Source organism: Dasypus novemcinctus, chromosome 1, assembly GCF_030445035.2.
Source record: "Dasypus novemcinctus isolate mDasNov1 chromosome 1, mDasNov1.1.hap2, whole genome shotgun sequence".
Taxonomy (NCBI): domain Eukaryota; kingdom Metazoa; phylum Chordata; class Mammalia; order Cingulata; family Dasypodidae; genus Dasypus; species Dasypus novemcinctus.
Window position 1 is genome coordinate 20,236,642 of NC_080673.1, and position 15,635 is coordinate 20,252,276.

A 15,635-nucleotide genomic window follows, 5' to 3' on the forward strand; every position below is an offset into this window, starting at 1 on the left:
GACAGGTTCTAAAATATTCCTTAGGATCTATACCTCTTTAATTTGCATTGATTTTAAAATGAAAAAAAAAAAGTCTCTAAATTCATAAAATGGGTTTCAACCAAATGCATAGATACAATGTTTATTTTTACTACTACAAAGAGATAAAACAAAAAGTTGGCCCATGTATGTGCAGTTCATATTATTGAGAAAACTCTATTTCAAGGTGCAATGTTGATATTATTGCTCTGGGAAGGAAGACCTTTAAAAATTTAACCCTTGTAAGCATGCAAGATAACGTTTTATTATGAAGAAAAAGATCTTGAGGAGGCAGGGAGAAAAGAACAATTAGGAGAGCAGCCTACCTAACACTGTGATATATTTCTTCCTAATAGTGTTTAATGTCAAGTATATTTGGGTTTTCATATACACTAAGAGTCTCCTTACTCTTACAGCTCCTATTATGTAAATAGAAAGGAAGAAGTTACTTTTAAACTTAAGATGAGAAAGGGAAAGATGAATTTACTCTACAAGTAAGTTATTAAATATGCTTCATCTTAAACAAATCTATAAAACATTCAGCCTCACCTTTTCATCCTGACACAAAAATACAGGAGGAAATGTTTCTCAGTTTGGACTAAACTTTAATAATTGTTATTCACTGCTAGTGGGAGTTTACTATGACACAACCCCTACTTAATGCAAGTTGAAAATATTTTGCAAAATTACAGAATTACAAAAGCACATACTCTTTGATCCAACAATTCCACTTCTAGCACTTTATATATATATATATATATTATAACAACAACTATAGGAGGCTAACACAGCAATTCTTTTAACAACAAAACATTGGAAATGATCTAAATAGCCATCAATGGGGAACCGATAAAAAATAATTATGATGTTTCCCTGTATATCTACTCAATAAATACTATGTATCTGTGAAAAAAAAAAAAAATCAAAAGCTAGTGTACGGGTCTGTTTTTCCATTCAAAATTTAAAACTTTACCAAAAATATATATGGGCAAATATTTAAGGCTGGTTCAAAAATTTTCTAACATTTCGATGACTTGGCTCGATAGCTCACATATCTAAAGAAGCCCTATTTCCCTAAACCCACATTATCTACTAAACCAATATGCTTCTCAAGAGTTACAAAACTTTTTTTAAAAAATGCCCTGTCCATAGAATCAGAAGAAATGTCAATAATCTTTATTTTCTTGCTTTCTATTTTATAATTTTTCTTCATAGTCTTTTTCATTTAAATCACTATATAAATTCCAAAATTCTTACCTTTTTTTTCCTTTGGCTACCAGTAAAACTTAAAGAATGGGAATCTAAAGAATGAAATTATTTTCTGACTGTAATTTTGGTCATGATAATGACTCAAAAGCTAAAAAGCTTCACCACAGCCAAGTCTGATGACATACTCTGCCCTCTTTGGCATCTACTACTTACCATTTCCTAGAGCATAACTTGTAATGATGGAATTACTAGTCTATGGAAAACTGTTTTCCAAAGTTGTACCTTCTTTTTAAACGACACAGGATGTGCTCTACAGAATTTATTTATTTTGTTTTGTTTTAATGGCTGTTGCAAATTAATTGTTTCCAGTTTGATTTGAAAAATTCTCCCCATCTACCCGGTCTAGTCTTCCCTCCTGTTAGGGCACATGAATAGAAATGTTTTACAATCTTTTTGCAATGGCCAAAGAGGTAACATGGAAGGAAATGGAAGGGCTCAAAGGAAAGACCTTTAGAGACATTTCCAGTTCATGGCCCTCTAGTAAAAACTGGGGAATAACAAAGCACTGGCTTCATATATCTATCCTCCACGTCTTTTGATGGGGCGTGAGAAGATGAGTAAGACTGTACTGAAGAGGATTAAAGGCTTATGGTCTGGTCTCAACAATACTGAAGACTATAAGGTAAAGGGGGAAATAAACAAATTGTGAAAGAAGCCAATTGCTTCCTCCACAAAAAAAAAAAAAAAAAAGTTTAATTTTTGTCCAAGAAAGTGTATAGCATGGCTAATGCCTTGAAATTATATTTTCATGAATCTATTCATAAAATATAATAGGACTAATAAACTTTTATCAATCTGGCATTTAATCAAAAACAAAATATCTCAATGATTTTTTTCAATTTAAATTAGACATTATACTTAATACTGGTAACCTAAATCCAAAGGCTGAAAAAGCAAAACCCCTGTTAAAATGACATAAAAGAGATCAATGAAGATGAAATGTTCAATAACTTGCATTCAAATAAGCTATTTAAATATAAGAATGTATTTAGCTGGATGGACTGGATGTTATTAAGGCCTTATAATACATGCTATTATAACTAAGTAATATCAATTTAACACGGTTTATCTGAATTAGGAAAAGAAGAATCTGACTCTAATCCTTGATGAACAATAAGTGGAAAGATAAAATTGCATTTAGCAGAAAAACAATCCATCAAAGCATAAAACCTTACTTAGAGAACATAAAACTTTAAGGGAAATAAAATATACCCCCACTGCAAGAAACCCAATGAATAAAATATTATTGCTTTCCTTTCTTCTAGAAATCTTATATATTTATATTTAAAAAAGAGTACCTATTGCAATGGTCAGGTCTCTTCTGAGGGCAAATCCCACTAATCTCTGAGATTCTTTTGACATGATGACAGGAAAGCCATTGTAACTGGTTTCATTAATCATGTTTTCTATGTCATCCACTGTCATATTGTCCTGTGTCAGCACAGCTAAGGGAGGATCGTTCCTTCGAGGTCTCATGACATCAGCAGCCAGGGTGGTATGAGTAAATTCTTCTTTTGCATCCAAGAAAGGGTATCCATTTAATCGGATGTGTGCTTCGTAAATGCCCTCCCTACCAAAGGCATCTCCAACCCATTTACTGGTCATTACTGCAGCCATAAGGGGAACAATATATTCCAATCCTCCAGTAAGCTCAAAAACAATAACCACCAGGGAGACAGTCATCCTTGTCACACCACCTGAAAAAATAAGCAATGGTCAGATAGGACAGGATCCTCCTTACATGTTACAATTTTTGCACTAGGCGATTGATCACAAAATTGTTAACTAGAAACTCATTAATGAAAAGCAATGTCATCAAAACCTTCTAGGACAATAATCACTACTTTAAATATGGTCTACAGAAATATGAATCTTTTTTATAAAACACTGAAGATATTAAAATAACATTTCAAAACCCATTTACTCCATATTTTTAAAAATCATAGGTGTTCAATTAAAACAATTTTGCCATTTTGATTTACTGCTTCAGTAAACACACAATTTCACCCTTATGAAAGTTCATTGTTAATTCCTAAGGAATTTGGTACTGTGTATTACAGCTATCGTTTGCCACAAATTTACAAGTTAAACTGATTATGTGGGTAAAATACTGATTTAATAAATTTCTCTCTAAATCTTTTCAAATGAGTGAAATATCTTCATGCCCTGTGATTTAAGATAACAGTGAGTTGGTATACCCCTCCCTTAGTAAACTTGTCTATTCAATTACCCAAATATTAATCATTTTCAGCTATTACCTCTATGCTGATGCCTCCATAATCCACATTTCTCCACTTACAGTTTGCATTTGTATCATGTCTCCAACGATGTACAACATATCTTATTTTTGTGTTCATCTCATTTGTGCCATTTTCTAACTGTAGAACGACTTTGTAACTGGGATGGCCCATGTCACAAAGAACACCTCACAGTTAAAAAATACTCCACCTCTTCCCCCAAAGAACTCCCCATTCTAACCTTCTGACTCCAATACTGGGTACCACACTCTTCCTGAGAACCTGGATAGTCATTCTTTGTTCATCCCTTTTCTTTATCCCAATATCTAATCTATCGGCTAGATTTCCTCTGCAAAACATCTATTAGCTCCTTTCTCCAAATTCTCATGGTTACCAGCCTAGTACAGGCCTTCAAGGCATACTCTTTAATTTTAATACTATTTTACCTTACCTCCTTGACTCCACGCTCCATTCTCATCCATCTACTTATATGACCCATGCCCCCAGATTAATCTTTTTCTTTTTCAGATTAATCTTAATCTTTCCTAAATCCTACTTTCACCATGTTCTTTTGCTCAAAAATCTACTAGGGCTCCCCAGTTCATACTGTATTAATCTAAAAGTCTTCCTTTTGTTATTTAACCTAAAAATAGAAGTGAGAAAATACCAATATATATTAGGTATCTACTCTATGCCAGCCATGTCCTAGGCAGCCCACAAAGGTTAGTAACATAGGTTGTTTTTTTTAAAGCTAAGAACTTACTGTATTACTAGGCAGTCTGCTAACAGCTTTACATGCATTTTATCTCACATAAATCTTCAAAACAACCATAGCAAAGAAACAGCTATTACTTCCATTTATAGACAAAAAAATTAAAAATCAAAGAAGTTAACAAACTTTCCTAAGTCATAAAGGTAAAAATAACAAAGCTAGGACTCAGAATAGATTTAACCAATTCCCAATATAAATTTTTCCTGACCTAAATCAGGTTCCTTGCCTTTCCATAATGTGGCCCCATTTTACCAATCCAAATTCATTTCCCTACTATATCCAAACTACACTTTTCTACTGCCTTTTGAATAGTAAAGTTATTCCCATTCCAATTCCTTTTTCTTCATACTGTTGTAATTGTCAACAATGTCCTCTCTTCTTTTCTCTAAATTCTACCTAAATTTTACTAATCTTTCAAAATAAGTTCATGTTCGACTGTACCTGAACTACTTCAGTTCTCTCTTCCACTAGATTCCTTTATATTATATATTCTGCAATATAATTTAGTACTGTACATATAATCTTATTATATATTGCTCACTATTGTTTTCTCTGTGTTGGTCTTGTCTCCCCAACTTGATTGTAGTTGAGGTTGTGCCCATGTTTTATACTTCTTTTTATATCACTCACTGCACCTAGCACAGTGCTAAAAAGAAAATAGATACTTAATAAATACTTGCTATTCTGGTGACAATGATTATGTCCATCACTCTTAGTTGATAATATACTTTTTAAGTTCAATAATTACTTTACAAAATTGGGAATTACTTTCAACTCACTGAACAAAAATAGTAAGTCAAAATAAAAACAATGATTAAATTATAACAACCGAAGTTTCACTGACACTAAATATAAAAAGAAATAATTATTTTCACATACAAGAAGCCAACAGATTCTTAAGTAGTTAATGCAGATATTTTGCTCTTCTTTTCTTTAAATGAGTAATTATCTTTTCTCATTTTGCTATAGATATGTCTGGATAGAGGAGAGCTAGCAATTAAATCTTTTAATAAGCCTACCGGCAAATAACTACTGATTCCAAAGTAAAGCTATTTTGAAGCTTTGTTATAATGCTTATTTTAGGAACCATTATATATAGGTCGTTATAGGTAAGCCAAGATCCTTGATCGTGAAAAAAAACCAAAAATCTCCTTGGACGGGGTTCAAGTTAAGCCCAGGTTATCACCAATATGCTTTCTGTCCAAAAACATGAGATATTATGAAGATGCTAAGTACCATTAAATTTTTGCACTAACAAACATCCTACAATAGGTAAAATGGAAACTAGTCATTCTTGGCTCATCATAGTACAGTTCCGTTCCTCTTAAAACAGTCCTTCCCTGTCCTGTACCCCAACTCCAGCCCTGCCGATTAAGCATGAATATGCTCCCAGTCAGCCTCGCTCAGACACACACACACATACAGAAACACACAGAGCAGCATTACCTAGGCATGCAGCAGCACCAACCATGGCATAAAGGCCGGGTGTGATGCAATCGGCCCCGACCTCACACCACTCCTTAAAGATAAACCAGTCGTGGTGATAATAGGCAAGCTGTTCCACTGCAATGCCCACAATCCTTCCCGCGATTGCTCCGATGGCCATACTGGGGATGAACAAGCCAGATGGAACCTATAACAGCAACAACACTCTTAATGAGGCAGACATCCTCTACCTATATGTTTGAAACATATTCTATAGATTTGTTCAAAGACTTTTAAAATTCTTTTCACATTTTATTTATATAGCAAAACCCTAGGACAAATAATATTATAGCAAAATCTTGTTATAGCACCACTTTAATAATTTCATGAATTAAGTTACAAAGTATCAAACCATATTCACCATGCCAAAGAGACAATAATCCAAGAGTCATTTATCTTTTAGCTCAAGGGTTCCCAAAAGCCACTCCTGAAAATTTTCATTATTCCATGGTGAAATGAAAACAAAAAACAATTACAACACAACATCAACAACAACAACAACAAAAAAAAAAAAAACAAGAGGAAAATGTGATGCACTTTTCATAAAGCCTATTTGGTTTCAAGCATTGTCCTTTTACTCCAAGAGCTAGATATCTGTTCTTTATAAAATGATGGAACCATCAGATGCTATTCCTCTTAGGTAGAACAATGAAAGTGGGCAATCTCATAAAGGTTTCTCAATATATTTTTGTGATATACATACAAATCAATTAAGAATGGAGAAATATTTATCAGTTAAATTTAATGAGGATAATAAAAACAGTAAATACTCTAAGATAATCATTTAAACACTACTAAAGACTAATACAGGTGGTGGACTTGGCCCAGTGGTTAGGGCGTCCATCTACCACATGGGAGGTCCGCGGTTCAAAGCCCTGGCCTCCTTAACTCGTGTGGAGCTGGCCCATGTGCAGTGCTGATGCACGCAAGGAGTGCTGTGCCATGCAGGGGTGCCCCGCGTAGGTAAGCCCCATGTGCAAGGACTGCACCCTGTAAGGAGAGCCGCCCAGCATGAAAAGAAAGTGCAGCCTGCCCAGGAATGGCGCCGCTCACACTGAGAGCTGACACAGCAAGATGACGCAACAAAAAGAAACACAGATTCCCATGCCGCTGGCAACAAGAGAAGCGGACAAAGAAGATGCAGCAAATAGACACAGGGAACATACAACCAGGGTGGGGGGAAGAAGGGAAGAGAAATAAATAAATAAATCTTTTTTTAAAAAAAGAAGACTAATACAGGGGAGTGGATTGCCTCAAGCAATTGGGCACCTGCCTCCCACCTGGGAGGTCCTGGGTTTCGTTCCTGGTGCCTCCTAAAGAAGAGGAACAGACAGCAAGCAGATGTGGGAGCCATCTGAGGGCAGGGGGGTAGGGGTGGCCTATTAAAAAAAAAGACTAATACAATGATAGCATGTTTAAGAATCAGTCAGGATCTTTAAAGGACTATCCAAATAGAAAGGATCAAAATATGTTTCCCACTCTCCTTCAAGTTCTTATTTTCCTCATTCTTCTTTTCTCAGAATTGAGTGTAATGTGGGACTTCACAAAAGCCTGCTGATTGCTTCTGGCTTCCTGCAGCTCAACTAATAGTGAGAAAGTTAGAAATTACTCAAAACCAACTTATTATAGAAAAAGGAGCTGTAATAGCAGTATACTAGCATTTGTCTTTAAATCAATCCTCTAAATAAAAGAGGTAAAACTTCAAGGATTTCCCCAGTGGACTCAAGACAGAAGACAACAGAAAACAGAGATACTTAAAAAACTAACAGTGCTCTTACAGCCAACTGATTTCTGACAAGGGTGCCAAGTCCACTCAATGGGGAAAGAACAGTTGCTTTAACAAATGATGCTGAGAAAACTGGACATCAACATGGAAAACAATGAAAGTGGACCCTTATCTCATTCCATACATAAAAACTAACTCAAAATGGATAACAGACCTGAATAAAAGAACTAAAACTAAAAAACTCCTAAAAGAAAACATAGGGGAACAGCTTCAGGATCTTGGATTCCTAGAATTTACAACAAAAGGATCAACAACAAAATAAATAAATAAATTGGACTTGAATCAAAATTTAAAACTTTTGTGCACCAAGGACATTATCAAGAAAGTAAAAAGACAACCTATAGAATAGGAGAAAATAACTGGAAATCATGTATCTGACAAGGGTTTAATATCCAGAATATATATAGAACTAAACTTTACAATAAAGAGACAAACAATCTAATTTAAAAATAGAGAAAAGGGCTTGAATAAACATTTCTCCAAAGAAGGTATATACAAATGGACAATAGGCACATTAAAAGATGTTCAACATCACTAAGATTAGGGAGATGCAAATCGAAACCACAATGAAATAACGATTTCACATTCACTAAAAAGGCTATTATTAAAATACTGGAAAATAATAAGTTTCGGCAAGGATGTGGAGAAACAGGACATGTATTACTGGTGGGAATGTAAATGGAGAAGATGCTGTGAAAAAGAGTTTGCCAGTTGCAGAAAAATTAAACATACAACTACCACATGGCCTCGCAATCTCACTTTTGGGCATAAAACCAAAAGAATTTAAAACAATGACTCAAATAGATATTTGCACTCCTATGTTCATGAGACCATTATACACAAGATAGAAGGTGGAAGCAGCCCTAGTGTCCATCAACAGAGTAATGGATAAATAAAAGGTGGTATATACACACAATGGAATATTATTCAGCCATAAATGAAGTTCTGATAGATGCCACAAAATGAATAAACTTTGAAGCCCTCATGTTAAGTGAAATGAGACAGAAAAGGACAAATTTTGTATGATCTCACTTATATAAATACATAGAATAAACAAATATTATAGGATATATAGTACAAGGATTACCAGGGACTCGATGGAGGAGAGAGGAGGAGTAATTGCTTAATGGGTACAAAGTTTTCATTTGAGGTAATAAAAGGGCTTAAGTATTAGATATTGGTGATGGTAGCACAATATTGTGAATGTAATTAGTGCCACTGAGATGTATGCTGGAAAATGAGAAAAACTGAGTTGTATATATGTTACTACAATAAAAAGTTAAAAGAAAAAATTAGCTGTGCCATGTGAAAAAGAAAATAGGGTTAAATTTACTAAGAGTGCAAGACTCATACACTGACAACTACAAAGCATTGTTGAAAGAATAAAAGATCTAAATAAATAGAAAGACATCCCATGTTCAAAGGGGAAAAAAAAAAGATCACCTTAAATATCACCTCAGTTAGCACTTACCTTGATACCAAAAGTGAATACTGTCATTATGATTTTAAATATAAGTGCTAAGCACAGTTGCCATATAGCTGAATATACTCCAATGCCTGCCGGCCGATCAGGAATATCATCAACAATTTTACTGGCATTCATGTCATTTCTGTAGTCACAAAGGGAAGAGGATTCCAGAGGACCACAGTCTGTAAAAAGCTCCTTGATCAGTTCACTGGTGTTGAGCCTAGTGTATGGATTGGGAAAAGCTATCACAGCAGTAATGGCTGCAACAATAATGACCTCGAGAACAGGATACTTTCCAAATTTGGTGGATTTGCGCCGACGACACCAGGCAATATTTGCCCTAATAAAAAAGGCTCCCCAAAGCCCTCCAAATACCCCTAGTAGGATGAAAGGAAACAGTTCAAAAAGGTACCATGGTGTATGGTACTCCACATAAAAAAGGACCAGGCGGCTATTACCAAATGGATTGATGGATCTCAAAACAAATGCAGCCACTAAAGCAGCAAAAAATGATCTCCATAATGTTTTGAGAGGAAAATAATAGCTAACCTAAAAATAAGAGAGGAAAATAAAAATTAATGCTATAATTTTTATAAGATGTTTCTTATTAACATGAGGTAACTACCATAACTCTTCAAATAGTAAATTTTGTTGCAGTTAGAATTCACAAGTAATGCATTTTACTGTAATGAGAAAATTAATGATGCTTTATTATCTTTGGCTATAATATCATTATAAATTCATAATTACCAATTAATCATAAAGGTCTAGTAATTATTTAAAATACCTAGCATCGTTTTATTTTCAAACTGAGTTTCCCCTCCAATTCTATCATAGTAGTTAATAAATGTACCATTACCAATATCTGATAGGTCATAAATAGGTATTTAATTTGTCTTATCTATATCTTTTAAAAAAAGAAAAGAACATGGACAACTAGAAGAAAAAAGCAAATTTAAATAAAAATTTTCCTGTCTACAGATGTAAAAGAAAAAGATCTTAAGCATTTATGAGAAAATAAAAACAAAATAATCCACTAAAGCAATTAAAATAATTTCCTTAAACATCAAAAATTATCAGAAATAATTACACAAGAAAAATTTAAAGGGCAATTTTAGAAATGATTAAAATTTTAAAAATAAAGCACAGGCTATAATTTAAACAATGGATACATTTTTTATATAGTCCCTATTAATTTCAAATTCCCAGCTGCTTACTTTTTTTAAATATCAACAAAAAAATATTTTAAATGATCACTAATATTTATATATGAATAATGGATCTAAAAAACACTTTTCTCAAGGTATACAGCATATATAGTATATAACTTTTTAAATAAGAACAAGTGAAAAATATGAATAAAGGCTTATATTTGCATATGGAATTAGACGGATTCATAAAGAATTTAATAAAGTAGTTTTGGCAGGGAAGAAAAGGAATAGGCACAAGAACAAGAGTGAAAGCATGTGACTGTATTAATGATTTAAAACATAAAATTAATATTTTTAAAAAGGATATGAAAATAAATTCATGAAAATAAATTTGAAAACTTAAAGTCTGTACTTATTATACCCAGTTATAAAACTGAAAAGTGTGCCAAAATATATTTGTAATGGTAATACATATAATTTTCCTTGCTTTATTTACCTCCTCCAGGCTAAAAAGAACTCCTCCAATCGGTGCACCAAAAGCTACAGAAACACCTGCAGCAGAAGCAGCTGATAGCACCTAGAAAGAGAATTATGACTTATATTTTCTTAAAAGTTCAAATAAACAATTAAAATTTTATATTATTTGAATTTTCCAAATGTCTCTTCTGAATTTAAATGACATGTCTGCCTCCTGTCCAAGCAAAGGACAAGTATTTTTTTCTTCAATTAAAAAATCATTCATACATTCAACATCCAGTCCAAAGAACATTTGTGCCATTTTTACTAATGTGAATAGGATGTAACAAGTAGGCAATGCATGTAGAAAATTTTCAACATGTTTTGTTTGTATAGGAAGAGAGAGTAGTAGCTAGGATTTGGCAGGAAGAGTTTTTTTATTCAATATTTTAGTAGGACAGAATTTTTTCACATTTTAGAGATAGTGTCTCACCAAAAATTATAATTATTCTATTCCAAATCCTAGGAAGATATCCAGGGAACTTAAAACCTATTGAGTTTTTATGATTTCATTACCCTTAGCCCTCTGGAAAACCTGCTACTGCAAATACAGAGAACTTCAGTCTGAAGAAAACAAACAATGGCTACCCATCAAGTTACAGTCTCACCAACCAGAACTCCTACAATGAAGTAAAAAGGAGACAAAAATCCGTAAACACTCTTCTGGATCCTTCTCTATACCTGGAGAATCTGTCATTTTAGGTGACTGCCCATTTCACACCTGTGTGAAATTAACTACACATGTAATTTCATTGGGTATTTATTTGTAATTATTTTTCTAATAATCTTTATTCCTTTCACTACTTTCCTCCAAGATATTATATGTAAAGTTACCCAAAGCATTTCTCAAAAGGTCAATATTCACTTTTGGAAAAGAAATTAGAAATAATCAAAATTAGATTCTCAGTGGTTACGGGCATGGACTTCAGAATAGACTACCGGGGTTGAAATTCTGGCTTTGCCACCTACTAGCTATGTAACTTCAGACAAGTATCTTAACTTCTTTGTACTCAATCTCTTCCCTAAAATGCAGATGTGATAATATTACCAGTTTAAAAGGATCAATTAAGTAAATATATATAGATTGTTCAGAACAGTGCCTGGAGCTCAGGAGGCACTTTATAAATGTTTGGTAAATTAAAAATCAACATTTTTTTTCATTAAATTGTACTTGGCTTTAGAAAAGAGTCTCCTTATTTGGGGAAGAAGAGGCAGCAAATATAACTTGTTATTTTGTTTATCTTCTATTAAGAGAACTGCAGACAACAAATTCATTTAACTGTATTTCCTGATTCTACAGTTTATAGTAGTTTACACAACAAAGCTAGTAACTGCCCAACAAACAACTATATACCTATAACTCATACACACATTTTAATCTGTTTCATAAGTATCTAAGAATCATTTAACTTAAAAATATCAAGATACAAAAGAAGGTACAGGAACAGAATTGGGGAGACAAATGCTATAGTTTCAAGTCCATCTTTGCCACTAACTTTCCACACTACAGCATGATTTGGGTTTGGTTTGGGTTTCACACACACACAATCATAGTGCTTGTAGTAGGAATAGTATAGTAATTAAGAGCATAGACTTTGGAGTCAAAGAAAACTGAATTCTAACCCATACTCCGCCACTAACTGGCTTTGTTATTTTGGGCAAGTTAGTTAAACTCTTTAAGCCCTTATTTCCTGACCTGTAAAAGGAGTTTAAGAAAGCCAAGTTAACAGGATTACTGTGAAATTCAATTTTAAAACGCAGGTTAACTACTCAGCACAGTGCCAGATAGAAAGTAAGTAATCAATAATGCTAGCTGTTTTTGTTACGTAGTATAGTATTGGAATTTTTGGAATTACAATTTTCATTCAGCATGGGGCTATGATGATCTGAAGTGTTCTACTTTTAGAATATCTAGTGCCAATGCAAGGATAATATATTTCAGTTAAACATTCAAATGAACTAGAATTATTTCAGTTCAAGAATTAAATAGTTTGATGAAATCTTATATATTTTTCACTATATTTATATACTAAACAGAAATAGTTTATATACTAAACAGAATATATACTCTCCTGGGGTCAAAGACCCTTTCAGTTGTCAATATTAAATGAGTTTTGTTTTTTTTTAATCATCCCTTGAAAACCCAAAATTTCTCTACCATCTAGGACTTCAGATTTAGATAGGAAAACAGAAAGGGGTGAGCTTTGGGTCCCTAAGTCTAGAGTAAATACAGAAGCTCTCAGAAGCCCACTTTTCTTCTAAAAAATGCCAGGGGAATTCTATAATGTATAACGTTTGAAGGTTTCCTAGAATATTTTAGACAGACCTAAAAATAAATAAATAAATAAAGGAAATTGCCCTAAACAGTTAAAGAAATAGGATTCCCTATGTCCCCTTTAATATGAATCTCAGATTTAAACCTCAGACGTTCCACCACGGTGCTGCATAGCGCTCTGCAGATCAGTGCACCAGTTTCACTGCCATTAAATACTGTTTCCAGGAGAAAAACACAGCTGTTAGATTTCCCAACCCTGGAGAAATACTAACGTTGAGAAATAACAGTAAAAAACTATGTCATTTGGAAACCACCTCAGAGTGGGGAAGGTATAAGACAAAATGAAAAGAAATGGAAAGTCCTTTATGAAATTCAGCTGAAACCCAAGTTGCCAGCTAGCCTACCTAAAATTAAAAAATGTAAAATCCAGGTCCTATAAAGACATTAGAGATTATTCAAAAGAGGAAAAAGAGGTACAAACTAATCCCAAATAAAATTTTTTATCCTAATACAGAATTTACTCCAAAAAATAAGCAGTAAAATATGTGATCCTTAGACCAGAAAATTCTTTATTGACTATATAATAGATTTTTTTTTTTCAAATGAACCACAAAAGACACTTACCTCTCTTTTCTTAGCTTCATTTGTGCTATACTTCGGAAAGAGGTAGGAAAATATATTTCCACAGCAACAGGCAACATGTACGAGGGGACCTTCTTTTCCTAAACTCAACCCTGATGCAACAGCTAGTACTAACGTGATGGTTTTAATCATTAAAGTCCATTTTCCCAAGTAACCTCTGATGATGAATCCACTCAAAATAGTTTTAATCTATAAAGGAAAGGGTAAGTCAGCTTAATTTCTTTTAAGAAACATAAGAATTTAAGTAATCTAAGTCATTCCCTTGTTTTACTTAAAACTATCTTGCAAATTCTGGAGGACTATGGAAAAATTCACAATTTTTCTAAGGCACCTATTATGCTTCATAAAATAAAACTTAGAAATATTCTAATCTCTACCCAAACAAGGATAGAAGACAACCCTATCTCCTGAACAAGATTAAAATATCAAACCATCTTAAAGTGAATACAGACCTTAATTACAAGGATTATAACACAAGCAGGAAAAGGCTTATAGCTTATATAAGCATAATACATTTAGATACATTCCAAACATTCTGTGTCAGCAATAAAGGTTTCACTATGCTTTCTGAGAGTACTGTAATTATGTACAATACTCTTCTATATATGAAGAAAGATAATACTGCAATAATTATTGCTTCCTATTAAAAATATTCTTAATACAGCTTTAAAAGTCACTACAATTTAATTTTTAAAAAGTAATGCATTAGAAAAAGCTACTAACTTCTTTAAGTGTATTAAAACAAAAAAGGGGAAAAAAGAGTTCCTATCAAGTTCAATCCTAAGTATACTCACCTTTAAAGTATGATTTACAAAAAATAATATGCAAAAGTTTGTCTTATTGACTACTGTGATAAAATTTTTATTTTAAACCATAAAATGATTGTAAATATTATTTGCTCAATTCAAGAATTATTAACTTATATAATAAAAAAGTTATTATGAAAAGAAAATGAATGCATTAAAATAAGGATCATCACAGCAAAACATCAAATAATCTGTCAAAGCGCTTCAGGCCTAAGACCAGGCTTTTAGTGTCAAACCAAGCCTTCTGATACTTTGTTTAGTTATGACCAAAATTAGTCCTGAGGAAAAAAAATCAATCTCACAATTAATGATAAAATGACTATGCAGAAGAATTTTTTCAACAATGTCTACAATTAGCTTGCATTTTATAAATTTTCTTTTTTATATTACAAGCAAACCATTTTCCCAGAAAAACTAGTACTTCCTCCTAAAGGCAAGAAGATAAGCATCACAACAATTATTAAATGTTTAATGATACTAAATATTACATGGCTTACCTCTGGAATTCCAGAGCCACAGGCATATGGAGCAAATACCTTTACCAAGGAAACTGCAAGAAAGGCAAAGCTCAAGGCCCAGAAAATGTACATTATGTAGTTCATGATGTAAGAACCAGGACCCTAAAAGGCAAAAAATTCAACAGTATGAATTTACCATACACTGCACCTCTAATGCAATAGCTACGTGCCTGCCATAAGAAATGGGTGAAATTTGTAAAAGGATTCTCATGTATTTCCACAATAATAAAAGCTTTTAATGAACAAAATATGTGAGTCCAAAAACATATTCTTCTACATACCACAGAGCCTTAATACCACTTAACGTTTTTCCTTACTTTTCCCTGATCTTAAAGTTTTATTGCCAGGGCATCTCAGCTGTATTCCAATCTTTGACTACACACCAACCACTTTTTGGAAACAGTCAGTGGAGGCAAAACTGCCTTGGCCAAGAACTCAGATTTCATTCTGCCACAATTCTCCTGAATATCATTAAAGGTAATTCAATTAAGCCAGCATACTGCCTATCTCATTAGCAGATACATTCTTTTTAGTTTTAAAGTTCAGCTACGAAAAGCATTTTAAAACATATCCATGTCTGAACATGTAACAATATATATATTATCCAAATTCTAAAATGAAATGTTCTTTGTTACAGAATATCAGTGGTAAAATAATCATTCAAATACTCTAATGTCACAATGAAAAATCTA

At 33.1% G+C, this 15,635-nt stretch overlaps 1 protein-coding gene across 6 annotated transcripts in view; it reads right to left on the bottom strand.

Moving 5' to 3' along the window:
- Positions 1–15,635, bottom strand: part of CLCN3 (chloride voltage-gated channel 3) — a 116,560-nt gene that overhangs the window by 12,255 nt on the left and 88,670 nt on the right. For all 6 annotated transcript variants that reach the window (XM_071214171.1, XM_058309206.1, XM_058309122.1 and 3 more), the window contains 6 exons: positions 14,923–15,045; positions 13,602–13,808; positions 10,683–10,763; positions 9,039–9,584; positions 5,743–5,929; positions 2,586–2,984 (listed from right to left, as the gene is read on the bottom strand). In XM_071214171.1, the coding sequence (XP_071070272.1) occupies positions 2,586–2,984; positions 5,743–5,929; positions 9,039–9,584; positions 10,683–10,763; positions 13,602–13,808; positions 14,923–15,045 (1,543 nt within the window). The remainder of the gene's footprint in view (positions 1–2,585; positions 2,985–5,742; positions 5,930–9,038; positions 9,585–10,682; positions 10,764–13,601; positions 13,809–14,922; positions 15,046–15,635) is intronic.